The 22630-nt window shown below is 39.8% G+C and overlaps 2 protein-coding genes across 6 annotated transcripts; one reads left to right on the top strand and one right to left on the bottom strand.

The window, feature by feature from the left end:
* Positions 1–907: 907 nt before the first annotated feature.
* Positions 908–14277, bottom strand: srek1 (splicing regulatory glutamine/lysine-rich protein 1). Of its 4 annotated transcripts, none has more exons than XM_028601718.1 (12): positions 13732–13816; positions 12547–13030; positions 11965–12087; positions 11500–11615; positions 9625–9771; positions 8722–8900; positions 8382–8512; positions 8184–8298; positions 7958–8062; positions 6671–6742; positions 6029–6143; positions 908–4566 (listed from the first exon to the last, which is right to left on the bottom strand). In XM_028601718.1, the coding sequence occupies exons 3-12, from the start codon at positions 11993–11995 to the stop codon at positions 4402–4404; spliced, it is 1176 nt and encodes a 391-aa protein (XP_028457519.1). In that variant the 5' UTR covers positions 11996–12087; positions 12547–13030; positions 13732–13816; the 3' UTR covers positions 908–4401. The 4 variants fall into 4 exon arrangements, with proteins under 4 accessions (XP_028457519.1, XP_028457517.1, XP_028457515.1 ...); XM_028601716.1 differs by having other exon boundaries at positions 11965–12696; positions 12851–13030; XM_028601714.1 differs by lacking the exons at positions 11965–12087; positions 12547–13030 and adding an exon at positions 14013–14277 and having other exon boundaries at positions 13732–13865.
* Positions 14278–16301: 2024 nt separating this feature from the next.
* LOC114571228 (uncharacterized) lies at positions 16302–22630 on the top strand. Of its 2 annotated transcripts, none has more exons than XM_028602089.1 (4): positions 16302–16520; positions 18757–21519; positions 21675–21774; positions 21879–22630. In XM_028602089.1, exons 1-2 carry the CDS (start codon positions 16454–16456, stop codon positions 19533–19535), a joined length of 846 nt encoding a protein of 281 aa, XP_028457890.1. In that variant the 5' UTR covers positions 16302–16453; the 3' UTR covers positions 19536–21519; positions 21675–21774; positions 21879–22630. The 2 variants fall into 2 exon arrangements, with proteins under 2 accessions (XP_028457890.1, XP_028457889.1); XM_028602088.1 differs by having other exon boundaries at positions 18757–21559.

Raw genomic sequence — 22630 nt, 5'->3', positions numbered from 1 at the left:
CTTAATACACCATACATCAAAGGGTTAATCAGAAAGCATGAGTAACTTGTAGCCTCATGGTGCTCAGCTAAAAAGTTAATATTTCCAACAGGTTTTCATGCACTTCATTTGAAATAAGACCACAGCCATGATAGGTCATGTCTGAATAAGATGGTGTATTTAAATGATAGTTTAATGGTGTTATTGTGGGATGAATCAGCTATACAGGTACTTTTTTAGCACTGTTACGCTAGCAGCTAGCTAAGACAGTGAATCAGGAATGTGTGAATGTTTATTTGTACATTTTAAAACAGAGGAAAATAAACATTAACAAAATACATGTGCAGGTGGAAAGAGTCAATAGGAATGCACAAGTATTTAACTGTAGCCTAAGGCAGCTCCAATGACCTGGCCAGCCTCATTCTGAGCGGATTGTCCTCCAGAGCTTAGCTGAAAAGTCAAGAGAGTTTTGGGACATGGGACAACCATTGGGGCATCCTTTTTAATGGTTTAATGTAGAAATCTTACTGTTAAAGTGGAAAGTCACTCATGATGAAGTTCACACACACACACACACACACACACCCCCCCCCCTCTGGTGTCTCCTGCCTGTATACCAAAATAAGATTCCTCCTCCGAGGACCATGGCTATCCATTCATAATTGCGATAACAATTTAACAGTTTCGTGGCAATCCATCCAATAGTTGTTGAAGTGGTGGACCGACGGACCAACATTGCTATCCCTAGAGCCACACTGCTGGCAGTCATGTAGATACAAGTGTCCTTGACCCAGATTATGGCTCCCTGAAGTCCACAGTGAAACACATCGTGGGCAATTCGCAGCATTAAGACCCTAACCACTGAAAGCAGGAAAACAAAGGTTGACTGATCTGCAATCACACAACAAGAGCACTCTAGCAAAAGAAATAAATGAAAAGTGTCTTTAATGAGTGGTTTATGGAAACAGATCAGATGTATCTTCAAACTAAGGACAACGTACATACATACACCCAAGCTCTTCAAAAACAGTGTTACCAAACCTTTACATCCAGTCCCTAACACAGATATTGAGTGCCTAACCCCCCCCAGGAGCAAACTATGAATAGTTTCTACAGTATTTACCGTACATAGTGGATACATGGATATAAAAAATAAAATTCTTTATATACTGTCAGTCGTGTTGGAAATGCTTCTGTACTAAACTTTATCACGAGTTCACCACTTCAAACTGAAGCATTGTGTAAATAAAAAAAAAAAAAAAACTTTTAAATTAGGTTTGTAAAAGCCATAGAAGTGGAATTTAAGTCTCCTTAAATTTACTCTCCTTAATAGTAACATATAACAAGCTTTCCTAGAAACTTTAAAAAAAACACCGATCTCGAACTGGGGCTGGTTTGCAGACACATTTTTGACACAATCACAATATAGCAAACTGAAACTGCAACACTAAAAATGACAGAAAAACAAATTATATACTACTAATAAACGACAAAAGTCGCATGAATGTTTAACCCACTCTATTAATTGCTAAAGGAAGCTGACAATACTTAAATAGAACATTTCATTAGTTTTAGCTATTTAACATCCTAAACAATAAATTTGGGTTGCATCTGTCAATAAGTCTCCATATTTTATTAGAATACTCTGTACAATCTTAGTCTAGGCACTTTTTTTTACCCATCTGTGCTTGCAAGCAGTTAGTTGACATGTGACATTATGTAGACTGCCACTGTGGGCAGAACATTGTTTGCATCTTACTTTCTTGAGCAATATGAGCCAACAGACATTTTCCACACCATCATTTTTTTTTTTTTTTTTTTACAGTATAGGCTTGTTTTGTCTATAAAACAGTTAATTTTTATCTCACAGCATTACAACAATAGCAGGAAAAGGAACATGATACATTGTTGCGACTAATCAGGAATATAAAAATGCAAGAACATGTACACCCATATGACAAAAAAACAAAAGCAATGTATTAATGTTTACCAAATGAGCAATGCAGCTTTTAAAAACAATACATTAGCAACACAGAAACCGTAAAATACCACTGTGCATTCACATAATTACAGCACTTCAAGTCTTAAAATCAACAGCGTACATTTTGCAGGTCGTCCCAGTTCCCATAACGGAGAAAAAAAATGGTGCCGAACGGGGAACAAAGGACTCATCAAGGACCTGGTTAAATCTCCCTTTAACACCACACAAAGGGCAAATGAGCTTTTTCTTTTTTTATTTATTTTTTATAAAAAAAGTGTTTTTATTCTAACCCTCATGTTCTTACACATAGAAGAAACATGTAGTCAATATTTGTCTCACTCAGTAAACAAGCAAACAGAATATGGGAAGTTGCTGTCACGGCCACACCAATGCCAGAGCAGCAGAATAAAGAGGAAAAACAGTTACACCCCCATGAGACCGCAGTCAGAGAGAGGCGAGCTTATCTATTACCTCACAAGGTGTCAATAATGACATATGAAATTAAATGGTCTAATTTTTTTTTTAAACATTTCAGGTGGCCCAATAAAAGTATCTGGTTTAGTTGGTGCGAACCTTGTTTTGATTGGTACCGTTTTTTGTTGCGTTAGTGATCAGCAAATCTAAATACAGAACCTAACATGACAATGGCCTGGCTCATACTATAATCCTATTTTTGTTTGTTTTGCAAATGGAACTGATGCAAACCTGCAAAGTCTGAAAAAAGTGGCAATATGATAAATGAAAAGTCATATGAGAAACTGGTGATTCAACTCGGGGCTTCAAGACAGTTGTGGTTGGACATTACAGAATAATAGAATAGAATAATACGGATTTAATGCAGTAATTGTGTTAAAACTGTAATATTTTGTATTAAATGCTGTCTGAAGAAGAAGTGTGCAAAGTTTAAAAATATGTTGCAATCTACATTATCTGACAGCCTTTGTTTTGCCTTTGAGTGCCTGCATTTGTGCACACTGCACATATAGAGCAGGTTAAATTGCCCCACTTCTCCGCAGCTAACCTCCTTTTTCCTGTGCGTTACTAGTCTGACTAGTGCTGGGATAAAGCGCGTCATCCAGCTCGTCCCTCCCCTCAGGGATTGATTTCGCAAGGGCACTGTTGCTGCACGCTGTTGTAATTGTTTTAAAATACAAACAAGCCAGAATGTTTTTATCCCCTATCCCAGAATAGATAAGCGGGGTAGCCAGGCCTCACACACAGACCTCGCGCTGTGGAGACCAGTCTGGCGATGCGACCATAGTGTGTTACTGTTACTGATTCATTTGAGAGCCCCACTTTTCAACCGATTCTCACACACCAGCCATAAAGGAAAAATATTTTAAAAACTCTCTACCACTGAAAATCTTTCCAATCTCAAGCAGTTCCAATCTCATCTAATAAATGAGAGAATAAGCACAATGTAAGATTCATTGTATTACTGTTAATGCAGATTGTTGCTGCATTTTTTTTTTTAAGGAAATGGCATACATACATACATACATACATACTACAGTATGACAAATACTGATAATCTTAGATGGATCAAAAGCCTAATTAAGTGTGTGGTCAAGATGTCACAGGAGGAATGGAGAGCAAAATGTGCTCCTTTTCATCAGGAAATATCCATGTAACAAGGGACCAATCCGTAATTGAAATCTGGCTTCAAATATTTTAACGAGTATTAACTCTGCTCTTCTTGTGGGATCTGTGCCTGAAACGGTCTCCTCTGAGGCCGCTCTTTCATGTGACGGACTACGAGGAGTTACTTAAAAGCTCTGCAGCTGCTTCAGGCGTGCACATTTTGTCTTTGTCTGCTGGGGGAGGTGACAGTTTTAGCATCTATAGACCATTCCAAAGTTGAAAACAAACTAAATGGCCCCAAGTTGATTTTCGGGTTGCAGTCTATGTAAATAAATCAACTGACAGGAAGATAACAAGGGGCCAGGCTGCTGAAAAGGTCTGTACAGAAAGAATAGAACAAGTATAGAGTTATTTATGTAATTAACACATACACGAGGTGGACACAATATCATATTGTGATATGACAATATGACAGCCTTGTGTTGAGGAAGTTATTGATGAGGTGTCGACTCAACTTTATGGTCTTTTCTGAGCCTGTAGTATTTAGTGTTTGTTATTTTACATTACATCGTGCACCTTCTGCAAGTCCCAAAATCTTCAGCTTCCTTGGTAGCAGGAAAGGTGGGGCTATCTCTGGCGTACCGAGTGCTCACTTGCCCTTTGAGTGGGATACTGAAAATTTGCTGAATAACAGGATTCATGTCTTGCCAAGAATGTGCTGTAGAAATCAGGTGATGGTGAGAAAAAACACGCTGTTGTGAATGGTGCTCTGGTGTTGAGGAGTGTATACGCACGTGATGGGCACTGAGATCATTTGATGCAGCGGGATTAGTTTTTTTTTCTTCATAGTGATGTAAAAGTCACTTGGTGCGGTCTGCACCCATTGATGCATACTCATTGTGAGTCTTGTAGCTGCCGTTATGCTGGGTGCTGGGTGAGGACATCATGTCCTCGCTGAGTGTGACGGAGTCTTCTCTGTCACTTACATAGTCTTCCTTTTCTTCTCGGTCATAGTCCCTTTGCACCTGAAATTCAAATGAAGAGAAGGTTCAGGTACTAATGATGATGTGGGAGATGTTTTCACTGGAGGTCATATATTAACAGAGGATCCAGTTGTCTCGTATGTGTCTAGTCTGTCCAACTAGTATTTTGTGAGGACAGGTGGACATGGTCTAATTCTTTCCCCATCTTCAGGACTACCTTTAAGCTTCTTGCTTAAGGTATTTTGATTCATTAATTAGTAATAGACCTGGGACAAAGACGGATAGATACTTAATCAATCCCAAATGGAAATTGCACTGTAACAGCAGCCAAAACACACACAAGAATCACAAAATCAACAACACAAGGGCACTCGTAAATAATAAAAACATGAATACAATTTCATTTGAACTGGAATTGAACTCTAACTGAAAAACTAGAACCATACTCTACACAAACACAATGAAGAGTGCCTAGTCACATTTTGTGCTCAACTCGACTTCCGTATTTTCAAATTTGTCATGTGCACATGGTTCCTGCTTTTTCTTATCTTTACCTTCCCTGCATGTTTAAAATGCTCGGCCCCGACCATCACTGCGGAGCAGCTATAATTATAACTTAACGTTTCTTCTTCAGTACACCTGACCTAGGATTACGTGAAGTCTATTATTCCCAGTTAAGTTTCAGTCCATCAGAACAGCAGCCCCAAACTCAACATGTTTGTACTTGTAGGACCCACATTTTGAGGTCTCTCTTCATCGCCTGTGATACGAAATTCACATTTCCACACAAATGAAGAAATAAAAAAATAAAAAATAAATAAAAAAGTGCTTCCTGGTCTGCAGACAGCCAAAGAGTTAATCACACTGAACCGCAGGAGGTTGTACATATGCTGGCCTCAATTTCCATCACTCTGTTTCCATTAAAGACTTGGTTTATAACGGTAAACATTTTTTAGGGTGGACTATCACTTAAGTTAACTGTGAACTTGAGAACACGCCAAGACTGTACGCACTCTCCAATGCAACTCCAAAAAGAAGCATTTTGTACCAGTGTTGTCTGTGGTGTTGCTGAACAAATGTTCCGATTGTTATCAACAGGAAAGATGCAGTGTGATAAGTCTAAAATGTGTCACCTTTTATCTCACGGCTAGCACCGTTGCAATCTTTACGGTAAACTTTAAAAAGTAGGTCAGTGTTCATGCGGTTTGATACTCGAGTTTCATAGTGAAAACCTTCACAAAATAAACAACTTTACTGAGGGGACTGTAAAGTTGATCTGTTAAGGACAGGAAAGCAGAGATTTGCTGACATGCAGCAGGGACAGACCCCTATTCTTCCACTCAAACCTGAGCAGTCTTTTAGTGCGACAAAGCTTGGCTCATTAAATTATCAGTAGTACAACAGCTTTATTTTCCTGCTCGACCAGGAGGAACTGTTCAGCAGATTTTGGTAACAGTGAGTATCTAAACAGGGGAGTGTTTGAAAGTGTAAGCTTTATTATTACCTTCATTGGCTTGGCCCTGCTCTTTAGCCGGTCCTCGTCCTTGCGGCTCCTCTTTCTGGATGTAGAGCGGCCCTTTCTGTCCCTGCTGCGCTCCCTCCTCTTGTCTTTCTTACCTCTAAAAGAAACCAACGCAACAAAAAAAAAGAAACAATCACAATCTTGCAGTCACAAAATCACTAGTCTAGATCCTTGACGTTCCGGTGCCGCAGGAAATTCTGCCGGACGCATGTATGTTTTCTTTGTGTTGGAATTTTAAATTCAGTGGATTTATGAGGACTATGGTTGACTGCTCCTCATATCTCTGTATGGTAAATTGAGACAGCAAGCTAGACCATCTGTCCAATCTGAGTTTTCTCTCGCACAACTATTTCACGGAGGCTCTGAGCAGAGCTTAGCGCCGCCCACTACGATTGAGATTGGTTTGAAGAAATGCCAATAAACCAGAGCACGTTTTTCTCCCATCGCAGAATGCTGTGTAGAGTAGCCAAACCCTCCTCCGCTTCGCAGCGTGTGGATGGTCTGGCAAAGCGAGACTACAAAATCACTGATACGTATTGTCCACACATGGTTGTAAATCCACAAACATAGGAAAGACATGGGATGAACAAAACCGTTTAGGAGGATAAGAATTGATGGACTTACCTTTTTGGTGACGGTGATCTGACTTTCCTCCGAGGGCTCCAGGACCGATCCCTACTCTTCCTCCTGTGAGCCCTGATAACACCACATTAACTGGATTAACTACCTTTTGTGGAGACAATATGAGCTACTTACGGAAAAAAAAAAAAAAAAAAGCAGTGTGAGAGTACATGCATTAAGGACACAAAAACATAAATGGGTCAGAAAAGTGATACAAATCCATTAATGTACACCTTATTGTATTAAAAGGTTTTTGAGATAATAAGATACATTTTTCCCCCATGATGCCAGATGCAGCACAAAGGAGCCAAATCCAGGCACCTACTAGACTCATTAAGTACCTGGTGAACCCTACTGCTCAGGGCAGGGATAACACCAGAGTGGATTAGATTTAGTTTTCTTGATAATTATTACATTATGTGATTAACTGAATTATTGCAGGACTGTAATATCTTCAATTAAACTACAGAAGGCAGACGGTGTTGCACATCCAGCTAGACGTCTGAACACTATTTGGTCGTAAAATAGATGATTTGGACATCAATGCCTTATATGCAGTGTTGGGCAAGTGTAATATGTTACTCTTTACTGATTACTCCTTAAAAAAGTATTGACAAATTTACGTTGCTTATTACATAATATCAAAAGTAATTAGTTGCGTTACTATATTAGTTTTGCAGCCCCAAAACAAAAACGCACCAACCTGCCAGCTCCTTCAGAACTCATTCTACATTCTTGGAACAATAATTCACCTTACAGCAGGAGTCAAGTTTTTTGGCCGAGTTTCACATAGGCTTACATTACGTAAAAGGACCTGGCGATGCAGAGTCCCAAAACTACAGTTACTTGCTCGGCCTCTGTGCACACAGCGAGAAAGGGGAGGGACGCTGCTCTGGTCTGCTAACAGTCACATGCTAAATGTCATCGATCTTCCCACTCGGACCAAAGCCTTTATATAATGACAAAACTTTCCAGCTGTTCAAAGTATTCCTCTCTCCATCATCTTCCAATCCTTCATTTAGCTTTTAAGCTAGTAGCAGGTGTGACCTGCCCTGGCCTGCTGCGCACTAAATTACAACAAGTCTACATGTCACGTCATCATATAAGAAAGCCTACTTGGACATAAAACAAATCACATTCGGGTAATGCAATAACGCAGCGTTACTGTTTTGGAAATTGAAACCCCCTACACTACTCGTTACTGTGGAAAGTAATAATATTCTAGTAATATATTACTAAGTAATGCGTTTTTGCCCAACACTGCTTATATGTTGTTTGTTTCCAACATACCTAGAGCGACTGCGACTGCGTCTCTTGTCTCTGGAGCGAGAACGCCTCTTGTGGCTGCTTCGGGAATTGTGGGAGTCAGTCCTCGGACACAACTTTGGCGCCGGTCTGCTTCAACAGGATGGAGAAAAAGAAAAGAAAGAAAAAAAGTCAGTGACTGGAAATCGCGATCATATGATCACAACATTGTGCAAGTGAAATCTCAAAGCTCTGAGTATTAGTTGGGCACCTGTGTTTCGAACGGGACCTTTTCCTGTGCGTTCTCGAGTGTGAGCGGGAGCGTGACCGCGAGCGTGACCGCCGTGACCTTATAGACCGACTGGAAGAAAGCTTCTTTATGTCCGCTAGAGGAGGAGAAGCAGCCTCAGCATCAGAACAACTCCATTAATCTAAAACTTGATACATGCAGAAAATCTAAATGTTGTACCTGGTTCTATGGCAGCAGCAATGGTATTCTGGGCCTCTCTCACCCTCTTCATCACACTTTCTAGCTCCTTAGCAGCAGCCTGCGGCGTCATCTCTGGGGGTTTTACTATGGCGTTATTGGAATGATTAACCCTGGAAGACAGAAATAAAGTATCAACTGACAAATCACTAACAGGTATTTTGTTCTTTGTCGTGATTTAGTGTCATTTTGAGCACATCTTTTTCTTTGAGAACTATATTCGGAGTAAATAAATTACACATTTCTTGAGTTATAATGTCTGCCGTGGACTTCATTGTGCTGCTCTGTAGAATGGTCTTTTAAAAAATTTAAAAATACATACTTCAGGGGTCGGTCTCCAAACATGATTCCGTTGAAGGTCAGGGCTCTGACGACGGAATCCTGCTCGACAAACTCTACAAAGGCGAAGCGTGTCGGCTGAGTCTCGTCTCCAGCCATTCGCACAAACTTCACATCTCCCACTTGCTTGAAGAACTCCAACAGTTGGTCTGCAGTGGTGGTCTGCAGAATGAAAGTAAATAAATAAATTGGACTGAATGACAACAAAGTTGCAGCTACAGAACGTAAAGCTTTCAGACTCTGCCTGAACTACATTGAGGCTTTCCGATAAATTACAACACGTTCAAGTTGTAATTTATCTTAATTCTCTTGGGCCTAAATCAATCAGGTTGAGAGTTAACTTATTCAATCGGCCCTATTTTTGTGATTGGGTATCCCACATCATCAGCGTTACATGGTCCAACAACAAAAATGAAAATTCACCTCAAGGCTTTATATATGTTTTCTAGTGGTCACAAAGAGCTTATGAACAAACAATTTCCTCTGACCATTATTAGTTCAAACTATAATTTGTTCACATCTGTCACGAATACTTATGGACGGCTAAAAAATAAGACTGAAATAAGGCATCTTACAATACAATATGAATGAGGGAAATGATTGCTGGCAAATAAAAAAAAGATGGTTGCTAATTAAAAGATGAGTCCGGTGATATTCTGTATTTTTCCTATTGTTTCTTACGAACAAATTGAGAATAATTAATCTTGCGAAGAAATATTGCCTGTGTACTCCCCACAGTGTGATATATCTTATACCTCTGTTGTCTGAAAACTTAATAAAAACACACAAATGAGCCACACTAACATGTGCAACAGACACATACACCACCCTGCTGCTGTAAATACTCACTATATTAAGTGTAAACACAGATTTGACATTATGTTACCTGTGAGTTCAAGTTGCCAACGTAAACGGTCCTCCTGATCTCATCGACTTTTGAGGGATCCACATTTCCCATGAGGGGGGGCTGGGAGAGCAATGATGCTGTGGGGTCCAGAGCAGCCGACAGCCGATTCACTACGGGAAGGTTCAGCTGCAGGTGTAAAATACACACATATACACACAGTTTTACTAATGCCGCATTTCCACCGAACGGCACAGCACGGCTCTACACAGCTAACTCTTTTATTAAAGGTCCCGTGACATGGTGCTCTTTGGATGCCTTTATATAGACCTTAGTGGTCCCCTGATACTGTATCGGAAGTCTCTTTTATACAGACCTTAGTGGTCCCCTAATACTGTATCTGAAGTCTCTTTTATATAGACCTTAGTGGTCCCCTGATACTGTATCTGAAGTCTCTTTTATATAGACCTTAGTGGTCCCCTGATACTGTATCTGAAGTCTCTTTTATATAGGCCTTAGTGGTCCCCTAATACTGTATCTGAAGTCTCTCTTATATAGACCTTAGTGGTCCCCTAATAATGTATCTGAAGTCTCTTTTATATAGACCTTAGTGGTCCCCTAATAATGTATCTGAAGTCTCTTTTATATAGACCTTAGTGGTCCCCTAATACTGTATCTGAAGTCTCTTTTATACAGACCTTAGTGGTCCCCTAATACTGTATCTGAAGTCTCTTTTATATAGACCTTAGTGGTCCCCTGATACTGTATCTGAAGTCTCTTTTATATAGACCTTAGTGGTCCCCTGATACTGTATCTGAAGTCTCTTTTATATAGGCCTTAGTGGTCCCCTAATACTGTATCTGAAGTCTCTCTTATATAGACCTTAGTGGTCCCCTAATACTGTATCTGAAGTCTCTTTTATATAGACCTTAGTGGTCCCCTAATACTGTATCTGAAGTCTCTTTCCCGAAATTCAGCCTTACAGCCACTAGAGCCAGTCCCACAATGCGCATTCCTTACGATGTGCCATTTCTGTGTCTGTAGCTATTGAGGAGGAGAGAGGGGGGGCAAGGTGGAGGGTGGGGCCTTGACCAACTGCCACTTTGCTCGTTTGAAAGCAATGAAGTCTCTCTCTCTCTCTCTCTCTCTCTCTCTCTCTCTCTCTGGGTGGGCCAAATTCTCTGGGCGGGCAAAGCAGAGAAAGGGGAGGTAACCTTGCTCCTTATGACCTCATAAGGAGAAGATTCCAGATCGGCCCATCTGAGCTTTCATTTTCTCAAAGGCAGAGCAGGATACCCAGGGCTCGGTTTACACCTATCACCATTTCTAGCCACTGGGGGAGCATAGGCAGGCTGGGGGAACTCATTAATGTTAAAAAACCTCATAAAGTGACATTTTCAAGCCATGGGACCTTTCAGAAAAGTTGTGGTTAGTACCCGGTCTTTTCTTTTGTGTGCTGAGCCGATACTAAAAAGGACTTAAAACACTGCAGACCACTTATTGGTCAGAGAGAACCATCTACTAGGGCGACAAGGGACATCCTGCGCAAACCTGCCATTTTTAAATAGCCAAGCTACTGTCAATAGCATCCGCAATTTTTTTATTCACTCGACACAGATTTAAAATAAAATGGCAGCCTGCAAAACTACGCCATTCACTACGCTGTACAATTGCAAAATGCAGACATTGTTGTTGATAAAAGGATCCAGCAAGTGTGTCGCCTTGAAGATGATGTCACCCTAAGGCGATCAGGTGAGAATCCCGCCTACACTACTATCCCCAGTGGGAAGAAAAAAAAAATATAGAGAAAAGTATTGGTAACAAAAGTGTGTCCAGTTGAACCATGCTGTGGAAATGAACCATTACATAACAGGCAAACAGACGAGACAACAAGAGGGCCACAAGATGCCGACTCACATTCTGAAGCGGCGCTGGAGTAGGAATTGGTAGCAGCCCCCCTCCAGGAATCAGACTGGGTACTGGGGTGGCAGGTGCCAAAAGTGACAAAGCTTTGGCCTCTTCTGGGATTTTCCCTGCAGGACAGAAGCAGAGATTAGTGAAGGCAATAGAGGGACTCTTCTCACTGTCTCCTCTATGTCTGCACAATTAGCCCACTGTATTCTAGAGAGAAAGAGAGCATACACTTCCCTATACAACCTACAAGTGTTCTACTGTCTACTACTGGAGACCGAGCATCCTTACTTTGCTTTTGTTAAATTATTATTCTCAGTCAATCTGAATTATTATTTTCAATAAAAAGATTAACTTTTTTTCAAAAACAAAAAGAAAACTGATTTGTCCTTGGTCTCTTTTCATAGATCAAAAAAAAAAAAAAAAAAATACAATGCAGAGAATGAGTCAACACTTTGATGCATGGGTCACCTGTACTGGAAACATATTGGTCATGAACCATACGATATCAAGCATGGGCGCTTTTCCGTGGGGCGATCGTTTTCGCAGTGTTGGAAAGGTGTGCAACACAAGATAACCCCAATGGCTGCATCACTAATAGCACACAGGACATCAGATACAGAAAAGAACAACAATTTTAAGAACTGTAGGAAATGTTATCCAAGCCTTTGCTATAAAATCAACCAATTAGGAAGTTTGCTCATTCCATTAAAAAGTCTGCTGCTTTTTATAGCTGGAGAAGAGAGCTACCTTAAGACGAATAAGAAACAAAATAAATACAAATTCAGATTCATTACAGCTGGAGGCACTGAGCATGAATTACCATTTGAAAAGTTATTGCAGAAAATATATAAAATAACGGCGCAAAGTATTAATGCATGTGTCACGCATTTCTAAGTTAAAAGAGAAAATGATGTTGAATGGAGAGTGACTTATTAAATACTAAACATCCATACCAGAGCTGTAATGTGAGGGAAAAAAAAACCTTTTACTACAGATTTCAGCACAGGTGAAAAGCGCAAATAGAATTTAAAATATTCTACTGGGTCTCACTTTTATAATGTCTAGCCCCTCACTATGACAACAGGAGTAGGTGACAAGAGAGTTAAGTGTTAGTGATCCTCTTAGCATCCCATGTGTGATACACATCCCACCGGTATGCCGTAGCAACCTGGACAGAATTCAATCACACACAAGCTGCAGCTGTAGCAGAGAGAGAGAGGGGGGTGGGGGGTTGGACAATAATCAAAACAACAAACCAAAATAACAAATATAAACACAAAGCTAGAGATAAGCAATACTGTAGTTTCTAGATAGAGACAGTAGACAACATGGGAAAGTATGAAAGGAAACAAACCAAAAGAAAAAAATAAATAAATAAAAAGAGACAAGGTGTCCATCTTGGAAGGTTCAGCAGGCTATTCTCCTGGTCACATTCCCCCCTTGAAGGCTGCGTTGGCCCGATCGGGGATAGTGGCTTGGAAAACAATGCCTGACTCAGGCTAGTGTAGTGTAACAGCTGGGCCAGTCTAGTCATCTGATATGCACACATAATCACACAGAAAAAACATACAAAACCAAATTAATAAACTCAGTAGCCATCCAGCACCAAGTCACGTGGACAAAAAGCATCAAGTTAGAGGTGATATCATTGTTTTGACTGTACACAAGGGAACAACAGTTGCACCAAAGGGAAGGGGAATTTAAAGAAAAGGAGCACCAAAAATGAAAGAGAGAAAAGGGGATTGAGTTAGCTGTGATGCCATGAACTTATTTTGTCATTTCCATGAAACAAGTAACATTAATGTCAGTTTATTTAAACAAACAAAACAAAAAAATAAAACACGCTACAAGATTCCACAGAATCCAGTGTTTACAGTGAGGTAAATAATGCAGTCTGCAAGTCTTGCAGCTTCAAAAACATTCAACATAGGTCTAATGTTATCTGTAGAAACCACCTTGTGACAGCAAACAGAAACCTTGGCTGTGCGCTAATTAAGAAATGATCTAGCTAGCTTTTATTAAGGTGATACAACCAATCACCAGTGTCAAATACTTGTGACAAAAGTGGAACTACCCAATGGCACAACCTGCCAATTTTCCATGTGAATAGAAAGAAACCGGAATTCAACCAAAACACCAAACGGTTGGATTCAAGGGGAGGAGGCCATAGCAAGTCCACTGAGACAACTCAGACACTTTATTTTCATTCCTTTGAACGAAACGGGCTGCACTCACCTTCCGCACATGGCACTACTATCAAAGCTCTGTCAATAAAAACTGTATTGGTGAGATGTTGGGCCACACCAACACTGGAGGGGTCTCGGTACTTTATATAGCACACTTTGGACGAGAAAGACAGAGGGGCATTGCTGTGAAAGAAAACACAAACAGAAAAAGGCGGGTTAGTTATTTATTACAACCGCGAATTCTTAATTTTTTAGGTTTATATGGACCGCAGAAAGTCCGCAGAACCGCGGTGTTGCCTATCTAGCCATTCCGGGGAAGGTTGCGCTTACTCGGGCGGGTATAGCCGCAGCTCCTCGATGTCTCCCAGGAAACCGAACAGAGTGCGCATCTGCTCGCTGCTCACAGCCGAGGACAGGTTGGTGACCTGGACGACGGCAGTCCCTGGTATCCCGCTCATTGTGCAGACTGATAAAGCCGTTACCTATCTTTAAAGCGTAGTATTTATTATTTATAAAATATATTTCTCAGTCACCCCGCTCGGCGATATGCACAGTAAAGCCAGCTGGGCGAAGCGAGAGGTTGCACGAGCTTCCTCTTATTATTATTTTCTAACGGGGGTTGTCAATAAACTTTAAGATGCACTACCGCCCCCTATTGTATTGGATGGTACATTACTACCCATGGCCCCAAACAACAGAAAGATCCTCACATTTACAGTGATGGACAAAGTATTCAGACAATAGAAATATAATTATATTTTATAATTCAGACCGTTTACATTAAGTAAAAACACCATACTGTAAAAAATACTATCTATCTATCTATCTATCTATCTATCTATCTATCTATCTATCTATCTATCTATCTATCTATCTATCTATCTTGCTGTTGCCCTTTATGCATGTAAATAATCAGGAAAACGTGGCCTACTCAATGCAGAAAAAGCCCCCTGTGACTGTTAGACTATTATATATAATATTATTACATTATTACTCAAAAGCAGGATTTTGCTGTTGTTGTTGGTTGAGGTGGAGCTAATTTTGTCTACGAAAAAGGACTTAAACGATGGTCAAAATAGTTGCCATTTTCTGTCAACTAATTGATCGACCAATAGCTTCAGCTCTAGTGGTACCAGATCCACCATCCAAGCAGCGTTAAAATGCAACTGTAGTATCCCTTTCCGTAGAGCATCATTTGCCCAAACTGCCTTTTTATTAAAAAGGCAGTTATGGCTAATTCGGTAGCAATCTTGCTCTCATATTTAGTTTATACACTGTGCTCTCTCTGTATACTTTCTTTTTTCATTTCATTCCATTTTATTTCATCTTTGTCTTATTTTTAATAATGTAAATCTGTATTTTTATTTCTTAACCAAAAGCCCTACTAGGGACAAGTGTCGTGAATTAGCTTTGGCTAAAAACACTATGATACATACATCAGATGACTGTTAAAGCTTATCTATGTTTTTTGTATCTGTCCCTATCTAAATAAACCTTTAATAATAATAATAATACTTGTATAAACTGTTGGGTAGTTACATTTTTAACAGAGCATCATATTTTATAAGCACTTATGTTTTGTATGCAAACAAATCTTTATTTGTCAAAACAAAAACTAAAGTCATCAAATGATTGTCCTGGAGTAAAATGTACAATAGATATATAAGTATAAAGTAGCATGAAATGACAATTCTCAAGTAAAATACAAATAACTCAAATTAGTACAGTATAGTACTTAAGTAGGAATTGTTATTACAATTACTTGAGTAGCCTAAATATAGCTAATTAGTTACATTTCGCCACCCATTTATAAATAATTACATTTTACACGTTGAAATATAGTCTGTCCAACATATTTCTGAGGAATCAACGTGGAAATGAAGTGGGTATAGTGTTTGGGATGACAAACCCCTTTACGTGGCACAGTGGCAGATATGGGTAAGATAAATTTGACTGTCAAACCAAGATGACTAATTGATTAAATACAGACATGTGCATGAATCTCCAAAGAATCATAATTGATGGTGTAAAGACCTATTTTATTTGTATAGGCCTATGTTTATCCAAAACTGTGATTCGTTGTGCCACACAGTGAATCTGGAGCTTTCGGGGAACCCTGGGCTCCTCTGTATCATCCCAACGGCAAATAAAAAACGCAAAATGATATGATGTATAAATTGGGGCTTTATTATTATTACCTCTGCCAAGGAGGTTATGTTTTCAGTTCAGTTGGTTTAAACTACTGGAATAATTTTCATGAAACTTGCTGGAAGGATGTAGTTATTTTTATTTCAGTTAATCAAAATGTTATTTTCACACCTGTTTTAGTTTAGTTTAACTTAACTATAGATTCACTGACAGATTCATTCTTGATTTAACCTGGTAAGTGAGATCTGGGTCAAGCTGGTGTGTTCATTATCATACAACATCAATTATTTATGGAAACAAACACCTAAAGTACACATACAAAAGTCCAAACAATTTACATATATTATCAATTTACTGTATAGAATCTCTCTCACTTGCTCAAGTCATGGCAACAGAATGGTGACATGGTGACCAAGGTGATGTAAACAGCCGCAGGCCTTTTTAATTTCTCATTTGCATTTGGACTTCACACAAGTTGACCTGCAAAAAAACTGGACAGTTGAAATCTTGGAGACCTGATCACCTGGAAAACAACTTCTGAAAAATTAACTGATACATGATAACGGAAGAAAAACATACAGCAGTAAAACTACAGCAAAACCTACTGTAATTTACTGCTAAAAATGGCTTCTAGCGGACCACCTGCGGGGGAGGACCTGCTGACCACACGGACCATCAGTCAGTTTGCAGGTGAGACATCTTTTAATGTCATGCCGAATGTATTTATTATATTATTATGTTCATTGAATCCTTAAAAGAGACATTTAGAACACAATTGGCATTTGATCATGTTAATTTGTTAAATATAAAATAAAGAATTATTATATTTTTTAGATGGCCTGTTAGGAAAACACATTTTTTTGTGACACTTGACGTTTTCTCGGTATAAAATAATAATGATATGGTAAGAATGTACTGAGTGTGGTGGGACATGTGTGAAACATGTTAACATTGGTGTAGCTAGATAGCTAGTGGTTTGAAAACACTGTTATTTTTGTTCGGCACCATAACATTTTCTGTCGAAAAATGGCAACTGGGCCATTTTTCGAATAATGCCAAAAAATACATTTTCTTGTGCACCATGGAAACGATGGAACTTAAGAACGGATCGGAACGTGCAGGTGTAATCAAATCAGTGCACGTTCCTCCGAGGACACCTGAGGTTGCTGCCTAAAATGTATCTATCTATCAAAAAGTTCACGTTATCACATGTGTGCGAAGTAGCCTAATTCTCAGATACTTCTGATCAATGTTATCATGAGCCTGAATGAAGGAGATGAAGTGAACTAAAGTGTCTGACGGTTAATGCACCTAAAACTAAAGCTGTCCAGTAATCTCCCAGAGCTTCTCCTTCACATGTTTGTATTATGATATAACATTGAAATATGCTTTGCTAGTTCATGTGGTATTTTCTTATAACGTTAAATGGAAGAGATGAGGTTGGGTTGTCATGCAGTGACTGTGCGCATCCTGCGTTAAAGATGCCACCGTCTCTGCAACGCTGCATGATGAACCATAGAAATAAAATGAAATATGTTTACCACCTATGAATTGGAGGAGTGACTAAATATATAAAAAATATATATAATTTTGCGAAGATGCACATATTTAGCTGGCTGGAGTTATTTTTTGGAGAAGCCCTGTTGTTAATTACGCGTGAATTAACGAAGGTACCCAAGTTTAAGCGTGCGTAATTGCGCACGCATATCTGCGAATCAAACGTTTTGGCTACATCTCAGTGTTTTTCACACGTTATTGCAAACTTAATGCTATGCTCTTGAAAAAACGCAGTTCCCACAGTGTCATGAACATCATCTCTTCTCTTCATCACTGAATAGAGTCAGAGCCACCTGTTTTATACAACGGAAATGTGATGCAACATGACAGAATGATGGCTTATTGTTCTGACTGCTATTATACTAATCTGTCTTTTTTTGTGGTAAGGAACAAGATATGTTTTCAGAAGCAAAAACAGGAATGCAAGCAGGGTCTTTATGTGGAATTTTGTCTTGCAAACGAAATTTAAATATTCTTCCCTTGCTGAGTAGAGACAGTGGTACTGAATGTCATATCTGACTGAATACTTAACTTGAAATTCTTTTTGCTCTTCAGTCCCTCATTACTGCTACTGTGCTCATCAAAGGGAAGATACAAATTACTATGATATGGATCAACTCATCATAACTGAACATGTGCTGCTGCAGACTGTTGTTGCCTGACTGAAATGTCAAAGTATCTGCACAGCATCCCAGTCAACATGTTCTTTAAATGAAGAAACAGATTGTTATAAGATCATTATTTTTGTGTAATATTGTGCAGTGTGTACAGCTTTCACCAACATATTTCTGAGAGTACAAGGCCCCATGTAAACTATGAAAGAGTGGAAAATAGTTTAGGCAAGAATAATAACATTTTCTGAATCCAGGTCCAAAATTAAGTTGACAGCTGCGTGGACAAGTGAGCTGTCCTTTTCCTATTAAATAATTTTGCACCATGTCTAGTCTATGTCTAAGAGCAAATTATGAAAATACTATCTCTATGTGAGATAGCATTTTCATAATTTGCTCTTATTTGAAATATCACTGACAGTCCCGTGCCACAACTTCCAAAAGCAAAACTTTTGGATAATTACACGAGAGCAGTGTCAGGTGAAGATGGATCGAGCTTGAATGCATTTGATGCATCAGATTACTGTCGTCCTGCCATAATGTTTCAGATAACAGTAGCAGAACTGCACAATATTTGATATTTTATTTTATTTATTTAGTTTAGATGTGGCACTATGGTGTTCGTTGGTTGTTTTTCTACACGGTGCTTGTAATGCATCTGGTGAAAAATGATTAATTAAGCATTTAAGCCTCCTGTTTAAGTCTGTGTTTTGGAAGTGGAGAATGTGACTTTTTTGAATACATTTTTCAATCCTCAGGTGGTCCCTTCTGGCCTCTGAACTCTGAACGCCCTGCTGCTGAGAGCCCCCCCGATGACCCAATCCTGCCTGATTACCAGGACGACGACGAAGAGAGTGGCGTTGTTGGGGCGGGTGATGTGGACGGGCTTCAGGAGGTTGAGCCTCAGGTAGGTAATGCGGAAGGTGAGCAGCAGTTCCCACCACTGCACAATGGGGTGGAGGGGCAAGAACAACATTCCGCTGTTCCTTTTCCTGTTTACTACCCTGTTTACTACCCTGTTTACTACCCTGTTCACTACCCTGTTCCCTACGCTGTTCCCTATGCTGTTCCTCATGCTTATCCTTATCCCCCTTATGCTTATCCCAGTTCTCCTTACGCTTATCCCCATGCTCATTATGCTTATCCCCATACTCATTACGCTTATCCTCGTGCTCCTCCTGCTGACCCTCATACTTTCGCTCCTGCTGATCGTCCTGCTGATCCTCCTGCTGACCATTTTTATGATGGTATCGATGCTGCTGTTGATAATTTACTGGCCAGCTACAGGTATGAGCAATCTGAAGAGGACGAGGACGAAGACTCTGAGCTAGATGTCGTTGGACCTGACGTCCCTGAACTGGATGCTGAGCACATCAAGCCAATCTTCCTAGAAGATTCTTCTGATGAGGCAGTAGTTCCTGGATCCCCCACAATGTCTCACCTCGGCTGCTCCAGGAGACGCAGGGACGAGAGCGACGACGAGGAGGCGACTGCTGCAAAGAGGCGGAGGTGGGCTGATGACAGCGACTGGGATTAACTCTACGATGGATGGGCTGACATTCCTCCTTGAAACATCGGAGCAATCGTCGAGTCCATACCTGCCTTTCACCACAGCAGGACCAATGATTCCCGTGGTAGCTTTTGCGTCTGGCAGGGCTGCACATATCTATTTGTGTAGCTTCTCATTTTTGCACGGTGGTACGACTTTATTTCTTTCATCCTGAGGGCCAGCCTTTGCGTCTTGCAGGGCCGGCGATGGTCCAGGTAGCTCTTGCGTCTGGCAGGGCTGATGAAGACAAGGGTAGCCTTTGCGTCTGGTACGGCTGTCAACACCCCAGGAAGCGTCTTGCGCTGGGGCTTTTTTGTAAATCTTTTGTATATATAGTTGTGTATCTCTTCATTTTTGCATGGGGGATCGATCGACTTTATTTCTTTCACCCTGAGGGTTAGCCTTTGCGTCTTGCAGGGCCGGAAATGCCTCCGGTATCTCTTGCGTCTGGCAGGGCTGTCGACACCCCATGCATGTAGTAGCCTTTGCGTCTGGCAGGGCTGATGAAGACAAGGGTAGCCTTTGCGTCTGGCAGGGCTGATGAAGACAAGGGTAGCCTTTGCGTCTGGCAGGGCTGTTGACACCCCGTGCATGCAGCCTTAGCGTCTGGCAAGGCTGATGAAGACAAAGTTGCTTTTGCGTCTGGCAGGGCTGATGAAGACAAGGGTAGCCTTAGCGTCTGGCAAGGCTGATGAAGACAAAGTTGCTTTTGCGTCTGGCAGGGCTGATGAAGACAAAGTTGCTTTTGCGTCTGGCAGGGCAAGGAACCTTCAGCTTGGTCGGTGTTCAAATGAACACCATATTCCCCTATACAAAAAAAAGCTGCACTGTCAAAGAGAAGACAAAGTACTTTATTCCCATATCGTCAATTGACTGAAAATGCACTGGACACCTACAAAAACCGCATATCCAAAAATATGAGCAAACCTCATGGCACCAAGTGCCATGAAATCTCCCCAAGGGCAGTTTGGTTAAAGTCTTCCCAATGTTAGGCGCGCAATTAGGATGCCTCCTTAACATCTTCATCCAGAGGTTAAAAATACCTAAATTAAGATTGCCAAAAAGGTACAGTAACAATATAAAATGTTTTATTTATAATATTCAGTAATTTAGAGATTATTTGTCTTACTAATCATTTTTGTCTGACTTTACTCTGATCTAAACTCCACCACCTGACCTGTTGTTCACTGTGGACGAAAGAAGTAAGTACGGGCTTCTGACTTGATCTAGAATAAAATGTAATATAGACATGTTATAGTGTTTAAAATGATATGATATAGTGTAATGTAAACTAGTTACATACTCTATACCACACCTGCTCATTCATATATTATCACTAATTTAATAGTTCAAAGATTATTTGTCCGTTTTGCTAACCATTATTTATTGTTCCACCTGAGCCGCTGCTGTTCACTGTGGATGAAAAAAGTAAGTGAGCTTCAGACTTGTAGAGAAAGTGACTTAGAACAGTCTACAATATAAAAACAGAGAAATCAGTATTATGTAACATACCTACAAACTGTATGCTAGATCTATGTGTTCATATAATATCACTTATTTAGTAATTAAAAACTAATTTGTCGATCTTACTGACCATTATTATTATTATTGTTCCCTCTCACCTGAGCCGCTGCTGTTCACTGTGGACCAAAAAGGTCAGTACGAGCTTCTGACTTAAGATAAAGAGACTTAGAATAGTGTACAATGTAAAGAGAAAGTAAGAAATGTGTGTTATTGTATTGTAATTTTGTTTAGTTAAATATTGCTTTACTAACCATTTAAACATACCTTTGTCCTACGCCACCATGAATGAGCCTCTGACTTGACTGAGAAAGTAATATGTTATTTTGTAAAAATGGTTCTCAGTGATTTAATAAATAAGCCATTATTTGTCTTACTCACCATTATTTATCTTTTTCTTCTCTTCCTCCACCTCCTGAGCTGCTGCCGTTCACTGCATGTGGACAGCGAGGTGATCGTCTTCTGACTTATATAAATATAAATAAAGTAATGTATGTCATTATGTAAAATATATGCACCTCCTGCTTATTTGTATAACAAATTCAATATATCAAAGAGTATCTGTCGTACTCTGTCTGTCTCACTTCATTTCTTTTCCTCACACAGGTCCTATAGAGCTCAACAGTGACCGCCCACTTCTGCTTAAATAAAGAGAGCATAAGAGTATAAAAGATTATATAAAGAGTATAAGGATACATAAAATAATGTACGTTCAGTAAACTAGCTTCATGTGCACCTGTTTATCCTTATTTTACAATTTATTGTTTAAGTAAGATTATCTATCTTACTCTGTTTTTTTTCCTCACCCAGGTGTCAATCGCTGCACCGGACAGAAGAATGGCAATCATTTATGACAATATTTCAATATTTACAGACATTTACTGGCCTTTCTCAGTCTGCGGGATTAATGGAGAGAAGTGGTCATGTGTTTTTTTACATCAGATGATGAAAGGCAGCACGGTGGCTCAGTGGTTAGCACTTCTGCCTCACAGCAAGAAGATTCTGGGTTAGAACCCAGGTCGTCCCGGGCCTTTCATTTACAGAAATGTTGATCAATGTGCATTGTCCTAATCATATTTGTAATAGTTAACTTCTTTAAAAGCATATTTCATTGCTGTAATAGTCAGAATATCAGAATAAAAGATGTAGTCTAATAAATTCTGACCTGGGATCAATTCCCACTGCGATACATCAACCAATGTGTCCCTGAGCAAGACTCCAGAGGCGTGCGACCTCTGACGTATGTAGCAATTGTAAGTCGCTTCGGATAAAAATCATCAGCTAAATGACGTGTAATGTAACGTAGGATAAATTAGAAGTGATTTAGTCTACAGGGCTGCACTTAACAGTCCATTAGTATGACTGAATTTGACATTATTAAACAATACAAAAAGCACAGACCTACATTATGTATTTATTGTTTTAGGGCAGGACTCCAGGTCAACCAAACCACACAAAGCCAGAATCCAGCGGCCCACTGAGCTCACGTTGTCACCCTATTTTATCAACTTAACTAGTTTGGTTTTGCATTTATTAAAAAAACACTTAGTCTTATAAAATGA

This window comes from Perca flavescens, chromosome 16 (genome assembly GCF_004354835.1).
Source record: "Perca flavescens isolate YP-PL-M2 chromosome 16, PFLA_1.0, whole genome shotgun sequence".
Lineage (NCBI taxonomy): Eukaryota > Metazoa > Chordata > Actinopteri > Perciformes > Percidae > Perca > Perca flavescens.
The sequence above is the reverse complement of the archived record's forward strand: the minus strand, read 5'-3'. Positions and strand labels throughout refer to the sequence as shown.